Source organism: Lycium barbarum, chromosome 11 (assembly GCF_019175385.1).
Source record: "Lycium barbarum isolate Lr01 chromosome 11, ASM1917538v2, whole genome shotgun sequence".
In the NCBI taxonomy this organism is placed as follows: Eukaryota; Viridiplantae; Streptophyta; class Magnoliopsida; order Solanales; family Solanaceae; genus Lycium; species Lycium barbarum.
The window spans coordinates 123,618,973-123,643,829 of NC_083347.1; the positions used below are offsets into that span (position 1 = coordinate 123,618,973).

Consider the following 24,857-nt stretch of genomic DNA (forward strand, 5'->3'; position numbering starts at 1 on the left):
CCTTATGCGCAGTGATATTGTTCAAAAAAAGTTTTTAGACTATTATTTCAATGTGATTTTTATGAAAATCATGGATTATTCAAGTGAGTTTAGTTTAAAAGATTACTCCCTCCAGTTCAAAATAAGTGTCCACTTAGCATTTAGCCTCTTAAGAAAATACTAAATTCTTAGAAAAAAAAGTACTCCATCCATCCCAATTTATATGACACCATTTGGATTGGCACAAAGTTTAAGAAAAAACGGAAGACTTTTGAAATTTGTGGTCCACAACGAGTCATATATATTTGTGTGGCTATAAATCATCTCATAAAGTTAAATTATTTCTAAATTAGAAATGTGATAATCTTTTTGGGACAAACTAAAAATGAAAGTGTGTCATATAAATTAGGATATAAGTAGGTATTTTGACTAAACTACCCTTAATCAAAATTTGCATATTATTATTAACTTACACGTTGAGATGCGATCACTTAGCACTTAATAAGGGAAAATCTGAAAAAAATAAAGTTCGTCTCTTCTTGATTATGTAAGTGGACACTTAATTTGAACCAAAACTAAAAGGCTAACTGGACACTTAGGGTGTGCTCGGTAAGGAGGAAAATTTGTTCTTGGTTAATAAGTGAATTTCTTTCTTATTTTCTCATATTCGGTTGCTTAGTGGAAAATAAGTGAATTTCTTACTTATTTTCTCATGTTAGGTTGCTTATTAAAAAATATTTTTCGAAAAATAGCCACCCAAGCCCCACTAACACCACCCCACCCCATCACACCACACCACGACTCCACGCAACCTCCCTCCCAAATTTTTTATTTCATATATTTTATTTTACTTTTATAAAAAATGGAATAAAAATTCTTACCCGCACCACCCACCCCACACCAAATTTAACCACACAAATTTTTCATTTTTTATAAAAAGTTTATAAACAAATATATGAAGTAGAAAATTCGGGAGGGGATGGGTAGCGTAGAAAACCAAATAAGAAAGTCAAATTTTTTTGGAGAAGTGTTGGGTCGCGCAGGGGAGGGGGGCTGATGTAAAAGCTCAAAAAGAAACTTTTAAAAACTTTTTTTAACAGAAACAATTAATTTTTTTGGAGGGTGTTTTTTTTTGGGGGGGGGGGGGGGGGGGGGTGTTGTGAAAACCCCCCCAAAAAAATGGAGGGGTTGGGGGTGGGTTGGGTGGTGGTGGGGTGATTGATGGAATGTCACTTGTTGAACTTGTTTTTCCTATTTTCCTCATTTTTAAGGAATTTGTTTTCCTAAAGAAAATATTTTCTAAAATTTTGCCAAACGAACACGAGAAAATTGAAAACCTCCACACCCTTATTATGAATCGGAGGGAGTAGTAAAGGAAACAAGGTTTTGTTTGAAAGACTAGTTCTCTATTGCAATGGATTTTTTTTTGGTCATAAATTATCTCCATTTTTATGTGAATAATATGCTCAATTAGACATTTAGCCATGCCTTCTATTTTCTAAAGTGGTTCCTCTATTGTAAGTTTTCATCTGAGAAGTAAGCCTAAGTTGACTTGTGAATTAGATTTTGCTTTATGTCTTATATTCCTGGACTTCAAGCTGGAAATGAAAAGGATACACAAAAGTATACTAAAGTTTACAATCAAAGCGTGGCCTAGTGGTCAATAAAGTGGGTGAAAACCGTGAAGATCTGGTTCAAATCCCAATAAAGATGAAAAGAAGATACTATAGGTGATTTCTTCCATCTGCCCTAGCCTTGGTATGCAAAGTTCATCAATACATTGTTGGTGGAAGGCAGAAGGTTCTAGCCAGTAAACTTGTCGAGGTGTGCGCAAGTTATCCCAAACACCACCGTTAAAAAGAAGTACAGCAGAGTTGCTTGTGCGATTTCAATTGTTTCTTTTGCGTAGACGAAACATTAAATGCCCTTGCTTCATAATCCAGTCGAAAGTAATTATTTAGCTTTGGGACAAATGTTTTTGTGGTGTGTATTAGCCAAAAAAGAATCTAATGTAGAGATGTGATTTGTGGGAAAGCACAATCTTAAAGTGATGTAAGAATCTTTTGACCGTGAAATGCACTCACTCAATTTATAAAAGGGATTCCCTTTATAAAATTATAAATCATGTCAAACACATTTAATTAAAGTCACTTTTTCTTATGATAACAAATTCTCGAAAGTGAGTGATGCATTGTTCAAAACTCGATAGATGATAAATTCGTTTTTCAATCATTTTTTACTTTCAGGCTCCACTCATGGGATTACACTTAATATGTTATTTGTTGTTGTAATTATTTTTCACTTAAATATCAGAATTTTTTATCCGCCACATGATTCGAACCCATAACATATATATCATGCTCTACATTTTTACCATTAGACTAAGCTTGGACTAAATAAAGTTACTTTCTCTTATGCTTAGCTTTACTATAACCATGAAAAAAGTCAGATACCATTGCCATCTAATAAATCATCATCAAGCTTCCCAATAAAGCAATTCAATGTGAAAAGCATGGTACTTTGCCCCTCGACACGAATTAAAAAAAGGAAGAGAATAATGTAATATAATAGTGGTAAAATATAGGCACACAATAAGAGGAACGAATAATGCGTCAACATAATTAATTTTCCGGCGTGGAATGAAAGCTATTGGTTAATATTAAAAAAAAATGACAAGAAACAATATATGACATGATAATCTTTTAAAATATAGAAGTAACAAAAAAATGTGTCATGTATTATTCTACAACAAAAAAATGTGTCATGTATTTATTCGTAATTGCTCAATTTTATTTTCTATTACACTTTTGGTCAATTCATACCTTCATTGTTAGCAAATCGTCTCGTATTTGTCCTTGTCATTCAAAACTCTACTTTGAAATAGGTGTTACGTGTCCAAATTCTTCAAGAAACGTGTACATATCTTTTTTATAATCATAACATCTAGGCCAGCTTGCACACTTCAACTAATTTCCCGAGTTACTTACTATCTCACTCTAGTGACGAATGTCGAGTAACTTCATTCATCAAAATTTAGACAAATGAAAAGAAATCATTCAATATTTGTGCCTCCACTAGAATTTACAGCTGAGATCTCATAATTCTCAATATATTTTGTTGGTTGTTAGACCATACTCTTGCATACTCGTTGGCCGAGGCCACACTTTTGGATACAAAAAAGGCTTATATTTACCCCTTAAGTTTTATTAAGGTAATAAGCTCAGGTAAGGATTAAGCACAAAAATGACATTTTATTCTAACACTAGAAATAATGTTAGATCAAAAGTTTAAGGTGAAATAAAATTGCTAATTTTTGAACAATATTGGGATAATTCAGCCCCGATTCCCAGAGGTTATTACTCCCTCCATCCCAATCTAAGTGATACTATTCGGATTTCAAGAGTCGAGATTCTTTGTTTTGACCGTGAATTCGGATCTTTACGTTTTTTTTGTAAAATTCAAGCTTCTTTATTTTGACCGTGAATTCGGACATACAATCTTTATGTTTTTTTTTTATAAATTAATCTACATATTTAAAGACAACATAAAAAGTACTACTCCTATAAGTTACAATAATTAACAATTTAAAATATTTAAAAGGCATACAAATAAATCACGGTCAAATATTTTCTTATTTGACTTTTGAAAAGCGACAAAAAATGTCACATAAATTAGGACACAAGGAGTATTAACTAATATTATAATACAGAATATTGGATAATTTGTTATTTATTTATAAATACACCACATAAAAACTTGGGTGGTTTTAATAATTCTAATATTTTTCTTCTGAAAGTTAATATCATTTGCTTATTAATAATATATATATACCACCCCTAATTGACATCCAAGTTCAGCCAAATAGAGGCAGTGGTGTTTCCCTCATTCCTTCACTCAAACAACAAACTTCCCACTCCCAATATAGGTCCGATCTCTTTCTCTCCTTAATTAAGCAAAATACCTAATTTTTGTCACATTTTTTTTAATAAAATTCAATGTGTAAACTGTTTAAATTGTTTTTTTTTTCCTTTTTTTGTTTTGTTTTGTAAGATTCAGTTTTTTGTTCTGCATCACAGTGCTTATAGTTTGTTTAATTAGGGTTTATTAACAATTTTAGCTTTAATTTGGACTATTAAGTGGGCTTTTGAACATAAGAATTGTGAAATTTGGACGTGAATATAAATAGGAGTTGTTTTTGATTTTTTTTTTAAAAAATGATTTGGAGTGAAAATTGTGAAAAATTGTAACAATTCTATGTCCAAACAGTTTTCCGGAATAAAATTTCGAAAAAAAATTTGTAATAACATGCCTTTGCACCATTATGTATACAACAAGATTAGAATTATTCAATTCTTACTTTGTATTGGCAGCTTTGTTTATTTAATATACTTACCAGTATATGATTAGAATTAGCCTTATACAGAGAGAAGAAATAGAAAATCTAGTTTTTTTCCACATTTTTTTTGGTCAAATATCATTGTGTCAACTGTTTAAATTAAGGGTGATTTTTGAAACTTGTGGTCTAAAACGAGTTATAGATATTTGTGTGGTTGTAAATCATTTCATTAAGGGTAAAAGGAGAAGTTTTAAGTGAAATTATTTTTAAATATAGAAATGTATCAGTCTACTAAAAAGGAAAGTGTGTCACATAAATTGGGACAGAGGGAGTAATTATTTTGTCTGATGCTCATATTTATTTGTTGTTGGACTTGAATTCATTGACCTTATCACACTAGTTGAATTGTTTATTTAATAGTACTTTATATGATAAGAATTAGCCTTATAGATTGTCTAAATGTAATTGGTTTAAACTTATTGTCTAATGTTTTATTTGTCTTGTTGAATTATTGACCTTTTCTAACTGCTTATCTAATACTTACATGGTTAGAATTAGCCTTGTAGAAAGTCTAAATAAAAAAGGTTTTAATTATTTTGTCTTATAATCTATTTTATGTTGAATTCATTGACATTTTCCAACTGCTTTAGCTTTTTTATGATTTCTTTACATTCAGGTTGTTTTAGGGATTCATGTGCTTTTTGTAAGTTGAACTACTAGTGGGGTAAGGACTTGATAAAGAAAGTATGCACAACGATAACAATTCCAGTGCCCCAGGAACACCTTCAGGACGAGTTCGTCGTCGTAGAGGATCAAATGAGGTGACTTGACCTTTTTTATGTTTGTTCTATTAATGACTTGAGCTATTTATATATATTTTTTTTACTCTATGAGTTTTTGTTAATTTGTTTAGGAATGAACAAGTACATTAATCAATGGAAAGACAAGTAAATAAAGTTGAGATTGGTTTAGTGCCACCTTTTTGGGATTGGAATGTTTTATTTTGTACTGTAATATTTTTCTTGATAACCGAGAAATCTTCTGTTTTTTTTTTAGTTTTGAACTTGGTAGATAATGGGCCTGCCCCTTTATTTTTCTCCACTTAATTACCGAATTTTCTTGATATTCATCGCCCTCTTCCTGAACTTACAGGTTCCTCCAGAAGTTGCCAGAGCAAATGGAAACCATTTGCTTGTTAATGATCGGTCCAAGTACAAATCAATGCTTATCCGTGCATATTCATCTGTGTGGATGATTGGAGGCTTTGCGTTGATCATTTACATGGGTCATCTTTATATTTGGGCCATGGTAGTTGTTATCCAAATCTTTATGGCAAAAGAGTTGTTCAGTCTACTTAGAAGAGCGCATGAAGACCGACAACTTCCTGGTTTCAGGCTATTGAATTGGTGAGTAAAATCAGTTTTACATGAACTTGTCTTCTTACTTTCTCATCTTATATGTGCCATATCACGTGTGCATATTCTACTTCTTTTGGGAGATCTCACAGGGGGTTGGTTCATGTCGTATCCAACTTTTGATTAAAAATTTCACTTTCTTAATATATTTGCTGGAAACTAAAGTATATAGTGTGGGTAAGACAGGGTAACTATGTAGAATCTTTTGGATCTGAATATACTTGCTTTTTCTTTATTCAAATGTATGGCATAAGTTTGAGCCATGCTAGTATTAGAGTCTCTGCTTTAAGAATAAGAATTGCTTAGAGGCATTAGCTACTCTAAGGTGCAACAGAATCCTTCCTCTATTTATATGAAAATTATCTAAAAAATGCTATGAATACCAATTATCTACGTCGAGCCTTTTGATGTTTCATTAAATAGAGCATATGGTGTCCAGTTCTACTTTTTTGGTGGATATGTTAAAATAACTGTTGTTAAATGTGCATAAATTACAATGTGGAAGCTATAACTAATTAAATAAAAGTGTGCTCTCTCTAACAGTTTAAACTTCTAGATGAGTTGGTTACCTACTTTAACATAATATTAAAGTAGACAGAAGTCATACGTTCAATTCTCATAGCTACCATTATCAAAAAAAAAAAAAAAACTTTCACATGTTTGGCTCATGAAAAATCAAGCCTGCATGTGAGGGGATTTGTTGAAGATATAATTAAGTAAATAAAAGTGTGCTCTCTAACAACTACACTTTTAGATGAGTTGGTCACACACTTTAATATACAATATTGGTGCAAGGCGATTACAGTCAAATTCCTGTATAAAATGTAATTACAAGAGGAAAGTGTTGGTGCAATGTGATTACAAGAGGAAAGTGACATTGACTAACTAAACATAGAGTTCCTCGTATGCTCTCAATGTTGTATAAATATTTTACTATAAAAGAAGTAATATGAGTTACTAGAAAAAAATAGAGGTAACATGAGATACTTTTGTATCAAAAAGAAAAAGATTCAACTTCTTAGAAATGTTAAAATTAATTAAACCACTTCTATTTAAGAACGATAACTTTCAAATTTTGTAGCAACCTGAACAAAAAGAAGGCACTTGAATTGAGATGGACGATAACATAAACTTGTATGTGTATTCAAATTTCAACATTGAGATGGACGATAACGTAAACTTGTATGTGTATTCAAATTTCAAACAACAACTAAAAGAACTAGGCCTCATATTTTTTGCTTTTTTGTTTGTATATGTAAACAAAAAAAGAAGGATCTGATCCCAGATCAAGCAAATGTTTATGCCAAGCCCTATACCTCTACCACTGCCTTGAGCCCTTGATCAATTAGTGGGGCATTCTAAACCTACGTCAACAATCCTCTAGAACATATTGTTTACAAAAAGTTGGCTAAATATAGATTTCCCATCTATACCCAATCTCAATGAGAATAGAAGCGAGTTGCTTCCGGCCGATCTTGTAGCCGTAGTCTTTTAGCTCATGTAGCCGTTGATCTTCTTATACGCATGCATCGTCTAGAATGCCTCCTTGGTTTGGGACGAAGCCAAGCCGATAGATACGGTAGGTGAAGGAAACACCCCCGTTTTATAGAGACCAGGGAACGCAGGTTTGATCGAGGATTGGAGATGAGAGGTGGAATAAAGGGCTCATGATGGATTTAGGAGCCTTTGTCCGAGCCTTATGGGGTTAGAGTCTCACATACTGTAATGAGGGGGGTTTTGGTTTTGCGTCTATACGTGTAAATTTTGGCCATTCAGGGAGAAGGAGAGTCGTTGCTATGAGGTCTTAGTTGTTAGTTTTGGTTAGCTATCAGATTTTCCTGTGGAACTAGGACTACTTTTGCCGACGGATGCATACTGCCTATCTCACACGATGATACCTCATAATCATCAGTCTCTGAAGATTAAACAGGCAGATGCGCTGCTACTTTGCACCATTTCGGGCGGCTTATAGTTGCAAATGTTGAGTGCCATAACATGTGATGTGACATACAGTTGCATATTGTAGCTGACTCTATCCTGAAGCTTGGCACTAATTATCATATTGCCATGATATCATGGTTTTCTCGACTAGTACTTTCTGACTTTGTTAAATTCCTACTTTTTCCAGGCACTTTTTCTTCACAGCAATGCTGTTCGTATATGGCCGCATGCTAAGCCAGAGGCTTGTCAACACGGTTACTTTAGACAAGGTCCTATACAAGCTTGTCAGCAAATTTGTTAAGTATCACATGGTCACGTGTTATTTCTTCTATATCGCAGGTTTGTTCTATCTGTTAAGCATGTCCTTTCATGTAGTATTTCAACGTCGAAAGCATTTCGCAATTTGACAATATCCAAGACGTAAAATAACAAGTTGTTCGGTATTCCCCGTGTTCCGTTTTTCAAGCCTTGGGTTGTCACAGTACATGTACTATCTGCTGATTGCTTGAGAAATTTTACTGAAGTGTTCCCTCTCCTTTGAAATCAGGTTTCATGTGGTTCATTCTAACACTGAAGAAGAAGATGTACAAGTATCAATTTAGCCAGTATGCATGGACGCATATGATTCTTATTGTGGTGTTTACGCAATCTGCTTTCACTGTTGCCAATATTTTTGAGGGAATTTTCTGGTAAGGCGCCTTTAGTTTCATAGATGTTACGGATTATTTTTCTTCCTTCAGCTACCTTAGGTAATATTGGTTTGAGATGAACTTAAATGCAACGACATGGATAGTGAGGATTCATATAACCGATCCAACTTGCTTGAGATGGAGGTGTAGTTGCTATTATATCCACCACAAATAGAGAAGGAAAATGCTGTTTTCACTGGCTAAAATAACCTATCATAACTACCCTAGCATACCGGCTCTTCTCTCTCTAGTTCATTTTGGAGATTTAAATTTTGTTTTGGAAACTAGTAATTGTATCCCAGCTTCAAGTTTTAGTCCCTTTCCTCTTGGTGGATATATCTAGTAGAAATGCTTGGCGGGCACCTTTTAGTTCTTGGGGAGCATACATTTTTTTTTTTTTTGGTTCTAAATTTGCTTTACACATCGCCCATGTTTGTATTACTCCCCTTCTTCGTTTTATCTTTTTCTTTTTCCTTTTTTGTTAACTTGAATATAGATATAGAACTTCAAACACTGGTTCATTTTAATGCAGGTTCCTGCTTCCAGCTTCGCTCATTGTGATCAATGATATAGCTGCTTATTTTTTCGGATTCTTCTTTGGACGAACTCCTTTGATCAAATTGTCCCCCAAGAAAACTTGGGAAGGCTTCATTGGAGCATCTATTACAACCATTATCTCTGCCTTTCTGGTAACTATATTACATACAATAGTACAGTACATTGGTCATTCTTTCAGTTTGGAACGTTGGCATAATGGTGCTATTTTTTTTTAATCCTACTCTTATGTGGTTATGCCACCTTCTCAAGACAGGCTCATCTAAATTCCTAGGCTTAAATTGCATTGTTGCTTTTATAGTTTTATGTATGTTTATAGCAATACACTAGAGGATTTTTCTTCTGAACTGTTTATGAGAAGGATATATGGTCGTCTTGTGTAGATTTTCTAATCATTGTTTGTTGTTTTTGCAGCTTGCGAATATGTTTGGTCGTTTCCAGTGGCTGACATGTCCTAGGAAGGTAATATTTTCTGGCAAAGTGTCTCCCAATTGGATTGGTAGACTTGCTGCTCAGTCTTGAAGCCTAACTTCCATATTTTGTGATGCAGGACCTATCAACTGGTTGGCTGGATTGTGATCCTGGCCCACTGTTTAAACCAGAGTATTTTACTTTGCCAGAATGGTTTCCTGCATGGGTAACTTCTCTGTCAGCCCTAGAAACTTAAAGTTGCATTTTTGTGTACTGTTGTCAATACTGATACAGCCCTGTTCTATTACAGAAGCTTTTCTTTTAGTCATAGCTTTAGCATACGTTTGCTTTGCTCACCTCTGTTACTCTTTAAGGGGACATTCACCTTTTTCTTCTTCTTTTTCCTGGTGAATTTGTTGTAGGAAATAGATATGAATTTGTGATAAGATGTGTGTGTGATTACGTGTGTATCCGCCCGTACACTTACATATATACGTATGTTATACCTTATTTTGGAATTTACAACAACAACAACATACCCAGTGTGATCCCACAAGTGGGGTCTGAGGAGGGTGGTGTGTACGCAGACCTTACCCCCATCTTGTGTGAGGTAGAGAGGATGTTTCTGATAGACCCTTGGTTCAAGAGAAGTGTTTTCAAAAACAGGTTTGACAAATGCAAAGTAAAAGCTATGGTGAAAATACTGTGGAAAGAAAGTTCCGGCAACAAATATAGTAAAGATAACCCAAGTAATAGAAAAAGCAATAGTAATAGAATACTAATAATGGTACTGATAAGTATAAGAGGGAGCAAACAAGGTGCTCTAAGCTAGAACGATGCTCTCCCACAGGAAAGAGAGAAATCGCTCGACTACCTACTGACCCTCAATCCTAGTCCTCGACCTCCATGCTTTTCTATCTAGGGTTATGTCCTCGGTGAGCTGAAGATGAGCCATTTCATGTATAATCACCTCTCCCCAGTTCTTCCTCGGCCTACCTCTACCGCTCCTTAGACCTATCGCTGCGATTGGTATAATTTTGATTCTTCTAATAGTATACTTGAGATTGTCAAGTGATTCATACTGCATGAGAAATGTAGCTCTTTTCTGCCAGATGCATAAATAAACTGAAGTTATCTTTGATTCTTATTTCTGTAGTTTCTTTCGAGAGAGATTGCTGTTTTGCCTGTACAATGGCATGCTTTATTGCTTGGCTTGTTTGCATCTATTATAGCTCCTTTTGGAGGTTTTTTTGCTAGTGGCTTTAAGAGAGCCTTCAAGATCAAGGTAAGACATTCACTATTTTTTATCTTAATTTCTAGATGCCTTACTAGGTCCTTTACTATTACCTTACTGAATAATATGGTTTATCTTGTTCAATTCACTGCAGGATTTTGGTGATAGTATACCCGGACATGGCGGTATGACTGATAGAATGGATTGTCAGGTAACTAAATTAAATACGGGTCCTGAACTTTTGTATGAACTGGTCCTATTGAACATTTAAGAATCCTTTTTGGTACACTGCATGTCTGAGCTATAAAATTGTCCTCCATGCATTCTCTTGCCGTAACTTCATGAATTAATTCAGGAAAAACTTAGTTCTGTCCATGAAAAAGGGTTACAAATCTTGGAATCATACAATTTTAGCTTTGATGGATCCAAAGATGAAAGTTGCTTGGCTTCCATTCCTATCATCTTCCTGAACTATTACATTTGAAAAATTGATAATTTATTTAATACACTTGATGAATTTTCAATTCTTGCAGTAATTTTTTTTTTTTTTTCTGATTTCCACTTGTTCGATTATGTGAGCATTAGGATAGTCTATGAGAAAAATCCTCCTAATTATTAGTTTGTGATTTAATATTCTAAGTTCCTGGCTGATATAAGAAATTGTAAAATCTAGTGTCAAGTCGCTTTCATTATGATGCTGAACCTCCTCTTGGAAGGGGTGTAATTGTTAGCAGAGATCACTTCCTCTTTTACATTTTATCTTTATATGGAAGCTGGTGTAGACTCATTATGTGTTGAACAGTAGCAAAGCCTCAGCGTAGTCGGCGTAATTCCCCTCTAAACAATAAAACATGTTGGCGTGGATCCCGTAATGGATCTATCCCTATATCTAAATATGAAAGAACTGACACTTCAAGGGTGAAGTTGACAGAAGGTTCTTACCCTTACTCACACACATAATAATTTAGCAGGGACAGCCAAAGAAATGTTGCATACTGATTTCTACTCTTTACATTGCATACTGATTTCTACTCTTTATATTGCTTACTAGAATTATTATTTTCAGAGACTGGTATTCTTTCTTGTGCTTCACCTTTCCCTCACTGAGCAGTAGTACTTTGTAGTTCTAATCTGAATGGTCGAGATCGTGAATCTTTTTTCATAACGAGTTATGTTTCTGCAGATGGTGATGGCTGTTTTTGCATATATCTATCATCAGTCCTTTGTTGTGCCACAAAACTTGTCAATTGAGATGATCTTGGATCAGGTATGTTTCTCGAGTTCATAAAATCTTGATGAAATACAACTTTTAGTGATGATTGATGTTCTTGTGCTATGGTGTAGATAATACTGAACCTCACATTCGAGGAGCAGATAGCTGTGTACACGAAACTTGGGCAGATCATCCAGGAGAAGACATTTGGAGAATCTTGAGTATGATTGATGTAGCCTTCAGATAAGAATATCCTGTATATGTTCTCTCTTTTTGTTTTTTCCCTCAGAATTTAGCATTTCCCACTGGCCTTGACTTTTTCGTGAGCTGTACAGTGCTTCTCCCTCTTCTTTTTCCGTTTAGATGTTCCGATAGTTCAGTGAATCTCTATCTTCCCCAAATAATAGGGTATGATGAAGCATCATTTTTCAAAATTCCTGTGCCAATTGGTTAAGTGAGTCAATCCATGCCTAATTGATCTGGTTTTCGTGAGGAATGACAAGGCCAAACTCGTCGGTTGAAGAGAGCACTGAATCATTTGAAAGGGGAAGAGTCAGCATTTTAATAGTCATCTACTATGACGTTTTAAAGTTAGCTTTGACAGAAGAAATACAATGCTTGTTAGACTCGAGTCGAGTCATGGTGAAATTTCCTTGATTATTGACAGGAGTCTGGTGTAATTGGCAGTTTTTACATAGTATCATCGTGTATTTGATGTTTGCTTCTTGTGAAATTGCTACTAATTTATGTAAAACAGTTCCACATTTCTCGAGCTGGACTTTGTTCAATGTGTTGTAAGCAGTTTGTTACTGATATAAATCTTTGCATTTGTAGTGCAGTGTCTGGTTTTTAATATCAGTCGCTGTGCAATTTATGGAGTCCAATAAAAAGCCAAGCGAGCGTTACTTTTTTTGTGAAATAGTGATGTGTATACAATAGCATCTAAAGATAAAAGCATCTTTGAATAGACAATCCCTTACTACAATCCATGCATATACTTTTTTGGTGTGATAATCTATGCATTGTCTTGCTGCTATTATCTTTGGATAATTATTGCAATATTTAGCTTTTAATTTCGAGTTGAGAGTCTATCGGAAACACCCTCTCTATCCCATAAAGGTAAGGTAAGGTCTGCATACATTTTACCCTTTCCAGATCCTACTTGTGGGATCGCATTGGGTGTATTGTTTTGTTGTATTTAGCTTTTTTAGTTTCAAACTGTGTAATCAATGGAGTCTGATAACGAGATTATATTATGAGAGATTGTGAAATAATAATGTGTCATGACACTAGTGTCTCAAGGTAAAAGTATCATTCAATAGACAATCCTTTACTACAATCCATGCATTATCTTTTTGGTGTAACAATCTATGAATTATTTTTATTCAATCACTATATATGTTATTTATCGCGTAACTATCCAAATGCTATTTTTCAGGCAATGCTAGACCTTGAACCAAATGACCCTCTAAAGTGAAGAAAAGAGTATTAATCCTTGGATTTTTCTTAAATGGGATTAATGATAGGGAAAAGGGTCAAAAATACCTCTCTACTTTGGAAAAAGGGCTAAAAATATCCTCCAAACTTATTTGGGTCAAAAATACCCCTCCCATCTTTAACGTTTTCAAATATACCTGTCTTGACGGAAATTATCCCCCAAAATAATTAGAAATCATTTTTTAAACTCGTTCCATCATTTAAATCCGACCCAACTAAATAATAACTCATAAGATCCCCTTATTCCCCCAATACGTAGGTTTGAAGTTTGATGGAATTAGGGGAATAAGAGAATCTTATGGATTATTATTTAGTTGGGTCGAATTTAAATGATGGAGCGGATTTTAAAAAATGATTTCGCGTTATTTTGGGGGATAATTTCCATGAAGACAAGGGTATATTTGAAAACTTTAAGGATGGGAGGAGTATTTTTGACCCAAAATAAGTTCGAAAGATATTTTTAGCCCTTTTTCCAAAGTAGAGGGATATTTTTGACCCTTTTCCCTTAATGATAACCAAATTTAAGTAGAATTAGGAACATAGAACAAATTGTCCTTTCACTAAGATTTGCATTCTATCTCGAGATGAGAAGAAACCAACTTGAATATTGCTACATAATTTTGCGTTGGACTAATAGTAGATAGATTTTGACATCTCAAATTAAGAGAAGAAACAAAAAGACAGTTCATTACAAGTGAAAATTCAGAAGGTAGTCGTTAGCAATGGTAACCATCAAAATAGACCCAGTGCTTTATATTTGGCCTTCAAAATGAAATAAGTTATGGATCTATGGATCTTGAGAAGCTTAGGGATTTACTCATCCTTCATGCAAGTTAGGAACCAGTAAAGTGGTTGGAAAGCAACTACTCCCTCCGGTCCAAAATAATTGAGGTTTTAGAATTGCGCACATGAATTAAGGAATTCCCTTAGTGTATTGACTAAAGTACCATTAATTGAGAGGGAATTTGAAATTATAACAAGCATTAAATCTGTTCAATAAATTCAGAATGTGTCGAGGGTAAATTTGAAAAAATAATAAAATATCTTCTTGATAGACTAAAACCTCACTTATTTTGGACCAACTTTTAGAGGCTAAATCCTCAATTATTTTGGACCGGAGGGAGTATTTTCTTTACTTCTAGAAAACACTGCGAAAAAATTGCCAAAGCATAACTGGATTAACAGTATTTTCTTAAAAAAAAAAATCTTCATTACACCTTTTGGCTGCGATTGACATTATCAATTATAACTGGAATATGATAAGGTAAACCCTGCATTAGATATCTCAAACTTGTTTTGTTGAAAAGAGTGAGGAACTGTTATGACTGCAAAAATTATGTCATTCACAGCGTTGGATTTGCCACATGGTCCCTTACCAGATAGCCATCAAATGTATCTTCATTGTGTTCTAGACTTTGGCAAAAGCTTTTGCTTGCCATCAGATCTGTCTTAACTCGATAGTAGAATTCACGATCCAACAAGCCCTTTGAAGCGAGCGTAAGAGATTATAAATATGAAAAACACGGCACAAAAGATGCCACTACCGATTACCACCTGCACAGCATTAAACCAACCATCAACCAAATAGCTAGTGTGTTTTCCCTTAAAGGTATGGCACTCGGACAACAATGTTATAGCTGGTCAGCACTAAGAACTGTCGAACTTACCCATTTAAACATGTAGCCATGATCATGATTCCAAGAATATGGGATGTTCATCCCAAAAATTCCAGCAATCAAAGAGTAGATAGACAAACACACGGTTCCTGAACTGAGAAAGAGTTCTAACTGCAGCCAACATGACAAAAGCCCATGAACATAGAGACAACTCTCATCGTGAGTTTCAACGAGATTGTCAATAACACAGTAGGAAACAAAAATGATAGTAAAACGTAAGGTATGTGATTAACATATGCCAATGAAGAGCACCTGAATGAGCTGATTTCGATGATTGTCCAGCTGAAATAAGAAACATAAGTTTTACATCATAACTCATTCAGATGAACCATATCAAAAAGAAAACTATCTTGCCATTTCAACTACCTGAATGTTTATGTAATCTTCTGTGTTTTCAATATATTCTCGTAGCTGCAAATTAAAATACACAAATATTAACTGGAAAATGAAAAAAAAAAATGCATTCAACATGTCACTCGTAACTAAAAAGTCCCAACGAACAAAATCTAAAAGATCAGTGCATTTCCACCCATCTAATAGTTATGTCAGAAAGGCCATCATTTGGAACAAAAGGTGCACATGCTAGCAAGTAAAGGAAACCGAAGGGCAAGGCATTTTGTTGAACGAATGGATTCAATGAAAGCAACAAAGACTGGTCCACAATGACATCCCATTACTCGACGATGGAAGGCCTCATCCCTATTTGCAACCAACTCAAAATTACTTCATTTTTCAAAATTTGACCTGATTTTCTCTATCTTCAAGACTAAAGAGGCATGAAAGAAAAGGTAAAAGAAAGCAATAACAATTCAGGTTCAGATAGAAGGAATATATATATATGTAAGCATAAGGAGACTTGGTTGCTCTCTGTCCATTAAAAAACAATGACCACCAGTATTGACAATTGAAGAGCATTGAGAAGAGGGGTAAAAAGGAAAGGGATTTACTTTTGTGCCAAAGTGAATTATTGGGATGGATTTGTAATTTTTTTTTTTTTTTAATCAAGGGGATCTGTCAAATATTAATCAACAAGATACGCAACCAAAAAAAAAAGCACCATAGATTGGAATTGTAAGGAAGAGCCAAATCACGCAAGGCCCGATAATCAAACAAACACATATATTATCCAAGAGAAAAGCTAGAAAAATCAAGATGATTTTTTTATTTTTTTTTTGTGGGGAAAGGGGATTGGTGAAGAACTGGACTATTTGCCCAAGTCCGCTATTCAATTGTCAAGGAACTTCAGAGCCAAGCATACAACTTAAGACTCTTACAGCCATCTAAAGCAATAATATTGTTTCTCTACTATAGAGGCACATTGACCAAATTTAAAGAGGCTGTCAAACTTAAAACTCCACAAAAACATACATGCAGCAAAGGTTCTAAAAGGCTTTGCCAACTAAAATTATCCAACTTCACATCACTAAAGCTAAAGAGGGCAAAACTTGCTTACCGTAGTTAGTTTATTAAATGTGCCATCAATTTGCATGAAGTAAGCCTGCGAGAAAGAGAACCACTTCCTTGTAAGTGTGACTCAATAGAAGCATTGTTTTTTTTTTTTTTCCAACTTTTCTTTCTCTTAGGTATAACCAATGATGGCATCAGAAGAAGTTTACCTCCAATAACATTTCAAGCTCTTCAACATCATTCTCATCCCCCCGAACTGTTGCAATACTTGCTCTACTAGCCCTAGATATCTTTGAGCCAATGGTAGGTGAGGCAAGAAACCAACTGGCTGCACCTGATCCACTTACAGGTGATGCACCAGCCAATTTTCTGGACAAATAAAGGTCAGCCATGTCATCATCATCATCCAGAAGTTGCTCAAGCTCATCTCTCACCTGCAATACATAAAGAAGCAAACATAATGAGTTGATGACTATTCAGTGCATAGCTGACAAAAGATGGAGCAAGGGCAGGTGGGAGCATTGGTATTACACAGCTGATATATTCTCCTGTGTTTTTTTGGGATAAGATAAGATTTATGATATCAAAAGAGCTCTATGTAAGCTGTCTAGTGAATTGAGCAACTGAAGGAGGCCAGTTACATCATGTACAGGGTTCTGTCTGCTATATAAAGTAAGGAAATAGACATATAATTAAGGCTAATTACATTTTCCTTTCTGCCTTACAAATTCTAAGATTTTTTTCTATCCCATCAGTCCATTAAGTGCCTGTTGGAACTGTATTCCAAGTGTTGGTGGCCATTTTGCTCAGGTCCTTACTTTTCTGATTCAAGAAACAAAACAAAGATATGGCAAGAACAAAATGCTCAAGATAAAATCCAATATGCTCCCAGGCACCTTCTAGTTGTATTCTTCAAACACTGAAGGACTAACTTAGTCGAGATGGATGACAATGCGATTTTTTTTACCTTAGGTCTCAAATAATAAGATGTTAGTAGAAATGAATCAAGAGCAGAGGTATGGTAAACTGGACTGAACGAGATCAAAACATGATCAGAACAACTTTTTTTGACAAGGAACATGATCAGAAGAACCTTTTTCAGCCAGAAAATGATGGTGTGATTATGCTATCCACTAGAGGAAGCCTCGAAGGTGAAGTGAAACTCAGTAAGAAGATGCAAGTTCCAGGATCAATTCTCAGAATTCTTCTGCTCGAGAAGCTACAACAATCACCTCTTGCAGAAATGCAGGGTAAGGCTGCGTACAATAGACCCTTGTGGTCCGGCCCTTCCCTGGACCCCGAGCATAGCGGGAGCTTGGTGCACGGGGCTGCCTCGAGAAACTACAGCAATCATGGGCATCTATTTAAGTATTATAACCATGTAAGGCGCGAGGTAAGAGAAGACCGGTCATTATTATCCCGTAAATGCCATTTAATGCGGGGTAGATGGATACTGCACTTAAAACCTCACTTCATCAATATCAAAGCCCAGAAGGCAGTTACAAAGTGTTCCCAGGAATACAGTGGAAGGAATCCTCTACTCAGAGTCTCAGACACAGTCACAAGGAATAAATGGACTCCCAGAGAAATGAATGAGGCCACAGTTCAGGAGAAAGGTGGTATCATCAGCATTTCTGGAGGAATCAATACTTCCGAAAACGCACTTCTTTCTAGGAGCATGGTGGGTAGCCTTCACCACTTGGGATCGTTGGGCTAGTAGCACTTGGAAGAAGGCACACCGAGTGTTAACATTTATGAGATGGGGCAAAACCCTTCCTCTTCGAATTCTCATTGAAGACAACTGCAGACCATGTTCTAAAAGGGAAGTGGAATTGAAAACTTCACAAGTTTCATCCTCAATGGTTGTTGCCGACGGTGGGCTCTCTCTCAAAAACTGCAGGCACCAATCATGTTTGGATCAGGCTCGTAGGTCTCCCGCTACAATTATGGTCCCATAAAGTTTTCAAGGAAGTAAGAGATTACTATGGAGGTTTCAAACTGAAGAAGAAACATAGCTCAGAAGCCATCTGAAATGAGCAAGACTGAAGGTGAAAGGGAATGGGGACTTAATCCCGAAGGTGGTAAAGGTGGAGAATAAAGGAATGACTTTTTCGATTCAAATATGATGTGAAGTGCGGGTGAGATTCAGCTCCGGCGAAGGCCGCAACGAAAAGGCTTTGAACCAGCGATCGCTTAAGGCCAGTACGATGTCAGGGGAGGGGCTCAAGGATACAGCGATGGGATGGGACATGTCGGTTGCTCCAAAGATGTACAATATAGTATCTTTGAGGGCTCATATGTTTTGGCATGTGAGAGGACGTGTCTTTTAAGTGATCCAACAATAACAAGATTCGGCAAAGAATTTGATGTAGATTTCCACGGATGCGAAAAGGAGGCTTTATAATTGTTCATGAAGATTGATCACATAAATTCAGCTCAACACGCCCATTTTGACACTTCTAAACGACATGAAGGCTGGATTCAGTGATCATGAAGAGACATTTTTCAATGAAATAAAGCTATATCACAAAACACGCCTCTTTCACAAAATATCCTCAACAATCTGAAGAGGAAAGGTTCAAAGGATTTACATATTATTCAGCCTGTTAGAACAGACTAATAAAAATGAAAACATAAATAAGAAAGTTGTCAATGTAACTTAATTAATAGGTTCTAACCTTTTGTACACGAGCAGTCAACCGTGTCATTTGACTCTTTAATTTCCGCACTCTATCCAGATTACGGCTACTAATCTGCATTATAAATTATTTTGGAGAAGTTACCCCATGAAGGACAGATAAAATTCTAGCAATCAACCTTCTAAGGATTGCAGATACAAAGAAATGCACATTTAGGTGCATGCAGCACATTATGGGTGAGAATCAGGAAACGGACACAATGTCCAAGATGCCAAAAGACACAAAATAGACCAGCAAACTAAGAAAACAGTATACATTCTTCCTTTTTTATATGTAAAAAATCATATGCATTCTTCCAATAGGAAACAATATTTGAAGGAGAACGAGCTTTTTCTGTAAGTTTTTGGGAAACACCTTTCATTGAAATAGACATGTAGAGGGAGAGGTCTCTCTCTCTCTCTCTCTCTATATATATATATATATATAAGAGAGAGAGAGAGAGAGAGAGAATGCGTAAAACGCCCAACAGTTGTGCTGAGTGAGTATGGCCCGTCCTAACTGACATCTGTCCGTTATCCTTTAAGAAGTAAATATGACCAAATTTTTCTCCAGATACCATCAAAAGTTTTCTGTGATATAACATGCGCATGAAGGGTACTCATTCTAAAATTAACACTAGGGGAAAAGGTAAGAAGCAACAAAACCTTTTTTGGGCATAGTTCAAGCTTCCTCATCGGAAAAGCAGTAAAGGAGAGTCCAAACAATATTTAATATGGCAAGGAATTTTCATTTTAAAGGAAAACAAAACAACTGCAAGTACTACTGTTTATAAAAAGGAACTACCGTTAAGGAATTATTTACTGTTAATAACAAAGTATTATCTGGCATAGAGATAGTCCAACACTTTTACCCAAATATGTTTTAATTTTTCTTTGCCTTACAATTACTCGTCGAATTTTATGGTGTTTCATTTCCTTGAGAAGATAACAATGGCAGCAATTGGGAAAAAAAAGAAGTGTGGAGAATGACATATAGGATCTTAGTTCAGGTAAACAAACAAAAAACATAATACTCCCTCTGGTTCAAATAAGTGTCCACTTAGCCTTTTTATTTTGGTTCAAAATGAGTCTCCACTTACATAAGGGGTGTGAAAAAGGCTAAGTGGACACTAATTTTGAACCGGAGGCAGTAGTTGAGATAGAAGGTTTCCAGCATACACACAGAACAACAACAACAACAACAACAACAACATCATACCCAGTATATTCCCACAAGTGGGGTCTAGGGAGGGTAGAGTGTACGCAGACCTTACCTCTACCTTGGGAGGTAGAGAGGCTATTTCTGATAGACCCTCGGCTCAAGAAAAGGCATTTCAAAGACGATCAGTCACGAATTAACAAAAGTAAAAAAGTCATCGCAAAATATAAAAGAAAGCATAACAAAGCATTATGTAGAAAAGAAACAGTAACTGCAGCAACTATGTGTCAGTGTGCGTGCAGGGAACAATTAAGGATTGCGAGTCATCAATTGACATATAACCGGAAATTCAGGGTAAACGAGGAAAAAAGGAAAGATAAGCATGTTTGCAGAAGTTTTTTTTTCCCCTAATGATGGAAGTGCTATATCCTTTAGCATACTTATGATGCAAATATAGCAATGTGAGCACTACACAGATTAAAATTTCATATACACACCTTTGATGTTAGCATATCTAAAGCAGGGTAAACAGCAGTTTCCAATTCTAATGTGCGAGCAGCAAGGAAACTGCAGATGGCTTCCAAAGCAACCTCTAGAGCTCGGAATTCAAATGGAGACTCTGCATTGTGTTTGGCACAAGAAAAAGATCAGCATACTCACTAAAAGAGAGCGAGCAATATCCAAAAATGAGATCGAAAATCCGATGTGAGAGAAATTCACAAGTACAGAAAATTGAAAATGATAAGAGGAAAACCATCTTCTTCAGTTGTTTCAATATCATGCTGAACATTCGAATCTTTTTCCTCTCTCTGGTCTTCACGATTTCCATCCATTGGTTTCAGTCGCCTTCTAAGTTCCTCAACAACAGGAGTAACATTTTCGTCTGATGGATCTCGAAGAAGAATCTGTCCAATAGAAAATTTAGAAATGGTCATATATGTGGGGCTGATCTTATAAACAAAAGTTGCTCAGTGTGTACAAGTTGATGTGAATATCCACAATAACAAGATCAAACTGCCCACATGGAATTTCAATGACCCAACAATAGTAAAGACGTATGTACTCTTTCTCCTCAACAAAAATAAAAAACATGGGAGCCAAGGGAATTGGGTCAAATCAGAATGGTAGGACCGAATCTGACTCATCTTGTCTAATTACAAAGATTACTTTTGTTTATTCCAAATGATATCTGGCTCATGTGGCAAAAAATAAAGGGCATTGTACTCATTCCTCTTGACTTGAATTCAAAAGAATATGGTAACAGCAGGAATTCTATTCCTACTTGGGATCCAGATAAATCTAGATTAAGAGCCAGTTTGTTTGGTTTAGCTGATCGTAAATAGTTGATAAACTTTAAATAGTGGAAAGCATTTTTAAGTGTTGAAACTGATTTTATGAAAAAACGGTTACGTGTTTGGATAGTAGTGCTAAGACTGATAATACGAAGCTAATGTGTTTGGTAAAGAAGTGTTGATAAGTTGTTCATTTGTTAAAATGACTAATTTAATGTTTTACAAAAAATTATAGATCTAGAAGTATCCTTGTAAAGAAAATTTGAATGATAAATACGAGTGAAGAGAAAGATAAGGTTTTATTTTGGAAAAGGTATTTTGAGAATTAGAAAAAATATTAAGGATAAAATAGTAAAAAACTTGGTCAAACCAAAAGTGCTTATAAGAGGAAAAGCCATAAGTTGGCTGACTTTGGCTTATAAGAGGAAAAGCCATAGGTTGGGTGTTTACCAAATGCGTAAATAAGTCAAAAAGCACTTATAAATCAGTTTGACCAGCTTATAAGCTTAGTCAACATCCTCTCAGATGCAAAACAAAAATAAAAACCTCAGTTCCTATCTTTCCTGGATTGAACAAGACCTGAATAAAAGCTAATATGAAATCACTCCGTTCAAAGTATGTTTAGATCCGAACGGGCTCCAAGAGGAAAAAGGACATGGTAGCATTTTTTGACTTCACAGAAAAATAAAAGTGAGTTCTGCCATCTAGACAATAAAAGATGATACACAAGTTGTCAAATCCAATCTTTCTACCCTTGCAATTGTAGTCTTAACTCCTAATTTCAACTGATGAAACTCAATCATAAGATTTTTCAACACACAACACATACTATCGCCTTAATAGAGTGAACTGTTGGCACACCCTATAATTAAGCATTGATAGTATACTAAAGTAGTTAAACCTCAAAGTGAATTAGCAAGAACACAGTTGACTGCATCCTGCCTTTGAAAGTACAACAAAATGTAGTCCCATAGACTCCATACATACAATTAACAGAAATTAAAATTACTTTGTAAAAGAAAAAGGCAGAAAACAAGATGCTTCTGCAAACAAAAAAAAAAAAAAAGAAGAACATAAATTACCTCTTCAGATGTAATAATAGCCTTGATATGCTGCCCTTAACACAATCAAACAAAAAATACACTGATCAGTAAACAAAACACTCGAAAATGAAAAATGAAAGTAAAAAATAAACTTTCAAACAAAAAAGCAAACTGTGAAAAGCAGCTATAATTATTTACAAGAGAAAAAAAGGGAACATTATTCAAACATTTAGCACATTATCTCCAAACACATAGTGCACATTGGGGGACGGTTTTATGAATTCTTAATATTCTTTTTGCTCCATTTCGACCAGTCTCATTCCAAAACTCAACAATAGAACAAAAAATGCAATGATCAGTGAACAAGACACTTGCAAATGATAGTAAAACTAAACTGTCAAGTGAAAAAGCAAACTGGCCAAAGCCGCAATAATTATTTACAGGAAAAAAAAAAGTAATAAAATTCAAAAAATTTAGCATATTATCTCCAAACACAAAGTGCAAATTCCTAATTGAGGACTGCTTTATGGATTCTCAATATTCATTTTGCTCCATTTCGACCTGTCTCATTCTAACAACAACATATCCTGTGTAATCCCACAAGTGAGATCCAATACTCAACAATAGAACAAAAAAATGCAATGATCAGTAAACAAGACCCTTGCAAATGAAAGTCAAAAACAAAATGTCAAGCAAACAAGACCCTTGGCTCAAGATTTTATCTAATAATAATACTATTGCCTTTTGGGTTGAGCTCGTCGCAGCACTGGGCTTGCCTAGTGTGATTTACCTCTCCTGTGTGGTTTGCGAGCTATTGCACAGGAGCTGCGTTTACCCTGTGCGCGCCCGAAGGGTAGCGGCTACGGGCACGGGGCTTGCCTAGTGAGAGTTACCTCTCCTGTGTGGTTTGCGAGCTATTGCACAGGAGCTGAGTTTACCCTGTGCGCAACCTAAGGGTAGCGGCTATGGGTTCCCATGTCATTTAAAAAAAAAACTATTTTATCATTTACCCTGATAACGATACAATCTATCCAAACCTTGTATTCATCAAAACAATACAATACGATACGATAAATTATTCGGTACGATAAAAAATAAATCAAATTACCTCTAAATTGAGAACAATAGCTCTTTCACGACCCATAATAGTAGAAGGATAAGATAATAAGGGATCAATAATCCTCAAATCACGCGCGTGTATTTGCACGCGATGCATGATCTCATATTTATCAACATCTAAAACCGTTTCCTGACCCGAATCATCTACTAATAACCAACTCCTTGACCCGGTTCCCTTTTTCTTCAACCCGACGGTACTCGGATCCATTAACGGTACCACTTCTCGACCCATCATCACCATCAATAACAACAACCATTACCAAACTAAAACTTAATTGAAAACATATATATTATCAATTTTGTTTTTTTAATTTGTATGTTTATGTAAATATTTCTGTACAGAAAAATTGAATTGGAGAAAATTTAAAACCCTAATTGAATGAACTGATTAGGGTTTTTGGGTTAAAAGGGAAATCTATAAGGATCACATTTCTCTATATATATGCACAGATTTTGTGGAGAATTTTTTGTATTTAGTTGAACAAGGAAGCTTTTATTTTGAGTTTTTAGTGAAATTATTCGTTTTTTGGTTACTATTTGAAATTCGTTTTGTTTTTTGGGGTTAAAAGTTGTTATATAATGGCCAAAATGGGCCCGACTTATATTTCATTTGGGACCACAGTTTTGTAGAATAAATATTTTATTTGCTCACATTTAGCCCGCGTTTGGCCATAAGAATTATTCACTTTATTCCAAATTTTTTTTTCCGAAATCAGCGTTTGGTCATGAGAATACCAAAAACTCAAAAAACTTAATTTTTTAATTTTTTTTCACTTTTTTAGAACTATATTTCACCAAAAATTATAATTTCAAAAATTATGGCCAAACACAACTCCAACTCCAAAATTTCAAAAGAAAAGTGATTTTTTTTTTGTATCTATGGACAAACGGGGCCTTAATCTTAGTGTTAAAGAGTTTGTAGTGAGAATAAATATGATTTAATCATAATAATTAAGTGATAATCGTGTGTAGGGGCGGATTTAAGTAGAGGTGAGTGTGTTCACCCGAACACCCTCTGCAAAAAAATACAGTGTATAAGGTAGATTTTCTGTATTTATGTATATATATTAACTTTTGAACACCCTGAACATATGTAAATGGTTAGCTCAAGTGATCTAGGGTGTTCAAAATTATCTCTAGCATCGTAGGTTTGATTCTCATCAAAAACATTATTTTTTATATTTAGCTTTTGTTGTTTTTTTCGAACCTCTTGA

At 35.2% G+C, this 24,857-nt stretch overlaps 2 protein-coding genes across 3 annotated transcripts; one reads left to right on the top strand and one right to left on the bottom strand.

The window, feature by feature from the left end:
- The first annotated feature begins 3,760 nt into the window (after positions 1 to 3,760).
- LOC132616776 (phosphatidate cytidylyltransferase 1) lies at positions 3,761 to 12,545 on the top strand. Of its 2 annotated transcripts, XM_060331428.1 has the most exons (13): positions 3,761 to 3,904; positions 4,992 to 5,136; positions 5,468 to 5,721; positions 7,859 to 8,010; positions 8,219 to 8,360; positions 8,893 to 9,049; positions 9,330 to 9,377; positions 9,466 to 9,552; positions 10,483 to 10,611; positions 10,715 to 10,771; positions 11,744 to 11,827; positions 11,905 to 12,029; positions 12,181 to 12,545. In XM_060331428.1, the coding sequence occupies exons 2-12, from the start codon at positions 5,062 to 5,064 to the stop codon at positions 11,992 to 11,994; spliced, it is 1,275 nt and encodes a 424-aa protein (XP_060187411.1). In that variant the 5' UTR covers positions 3,761 to 3,904; positions 4,992 to 5,061; the 3' UTR covers positions 11,995 to 12,029; positions 12,181 to 12,545. The 2 variants fall into 2 exon arrangements, with proteins under 2 accessions (XP_060187411.1, XP_060187410.1); XM_060331427.1 differs by having other exon boundaries at positions 11,905 to 12,545.
- Positions 12,546 to 14,467: 1,922 nt separating this feature from the next.
- On the bottom strand, positions 14,468 to 24,184 carry LOC132617023 (magnesium transporter MRS2-I-like). Its single transcript, XM_060331866.1, has 11 exons — positions 23,633 to 24,184; positions 22,564 to 22,593; positions 20,944 to 21,094; positions 20,687 to 20,808; positions 19,032 to 19,106; positions 16,563 to 16,787; positions 16,400 to 16,444; positions 15,313 to 15,357; positions 15,199 to 15,228; positions 14,938 to 15,057; positions 14,468 to 14,824 (listed from the first exon to the last, which is right to left on the bottom strand). Exons 1-11 carry the CDS (start codon positions 23,882 to 23,884, stop codon positions 14,738 to 14,740), a joined length of 1,182 nt encoding a protein of 393 aa, XP_060187849.1. The 5' UTR covers positions 23,885 to 24,184; the 3' UTR covers positions 14,468 to 14,737.
- Positions 24,185 to 24,857: the final 673 nt, after the last annotated feature.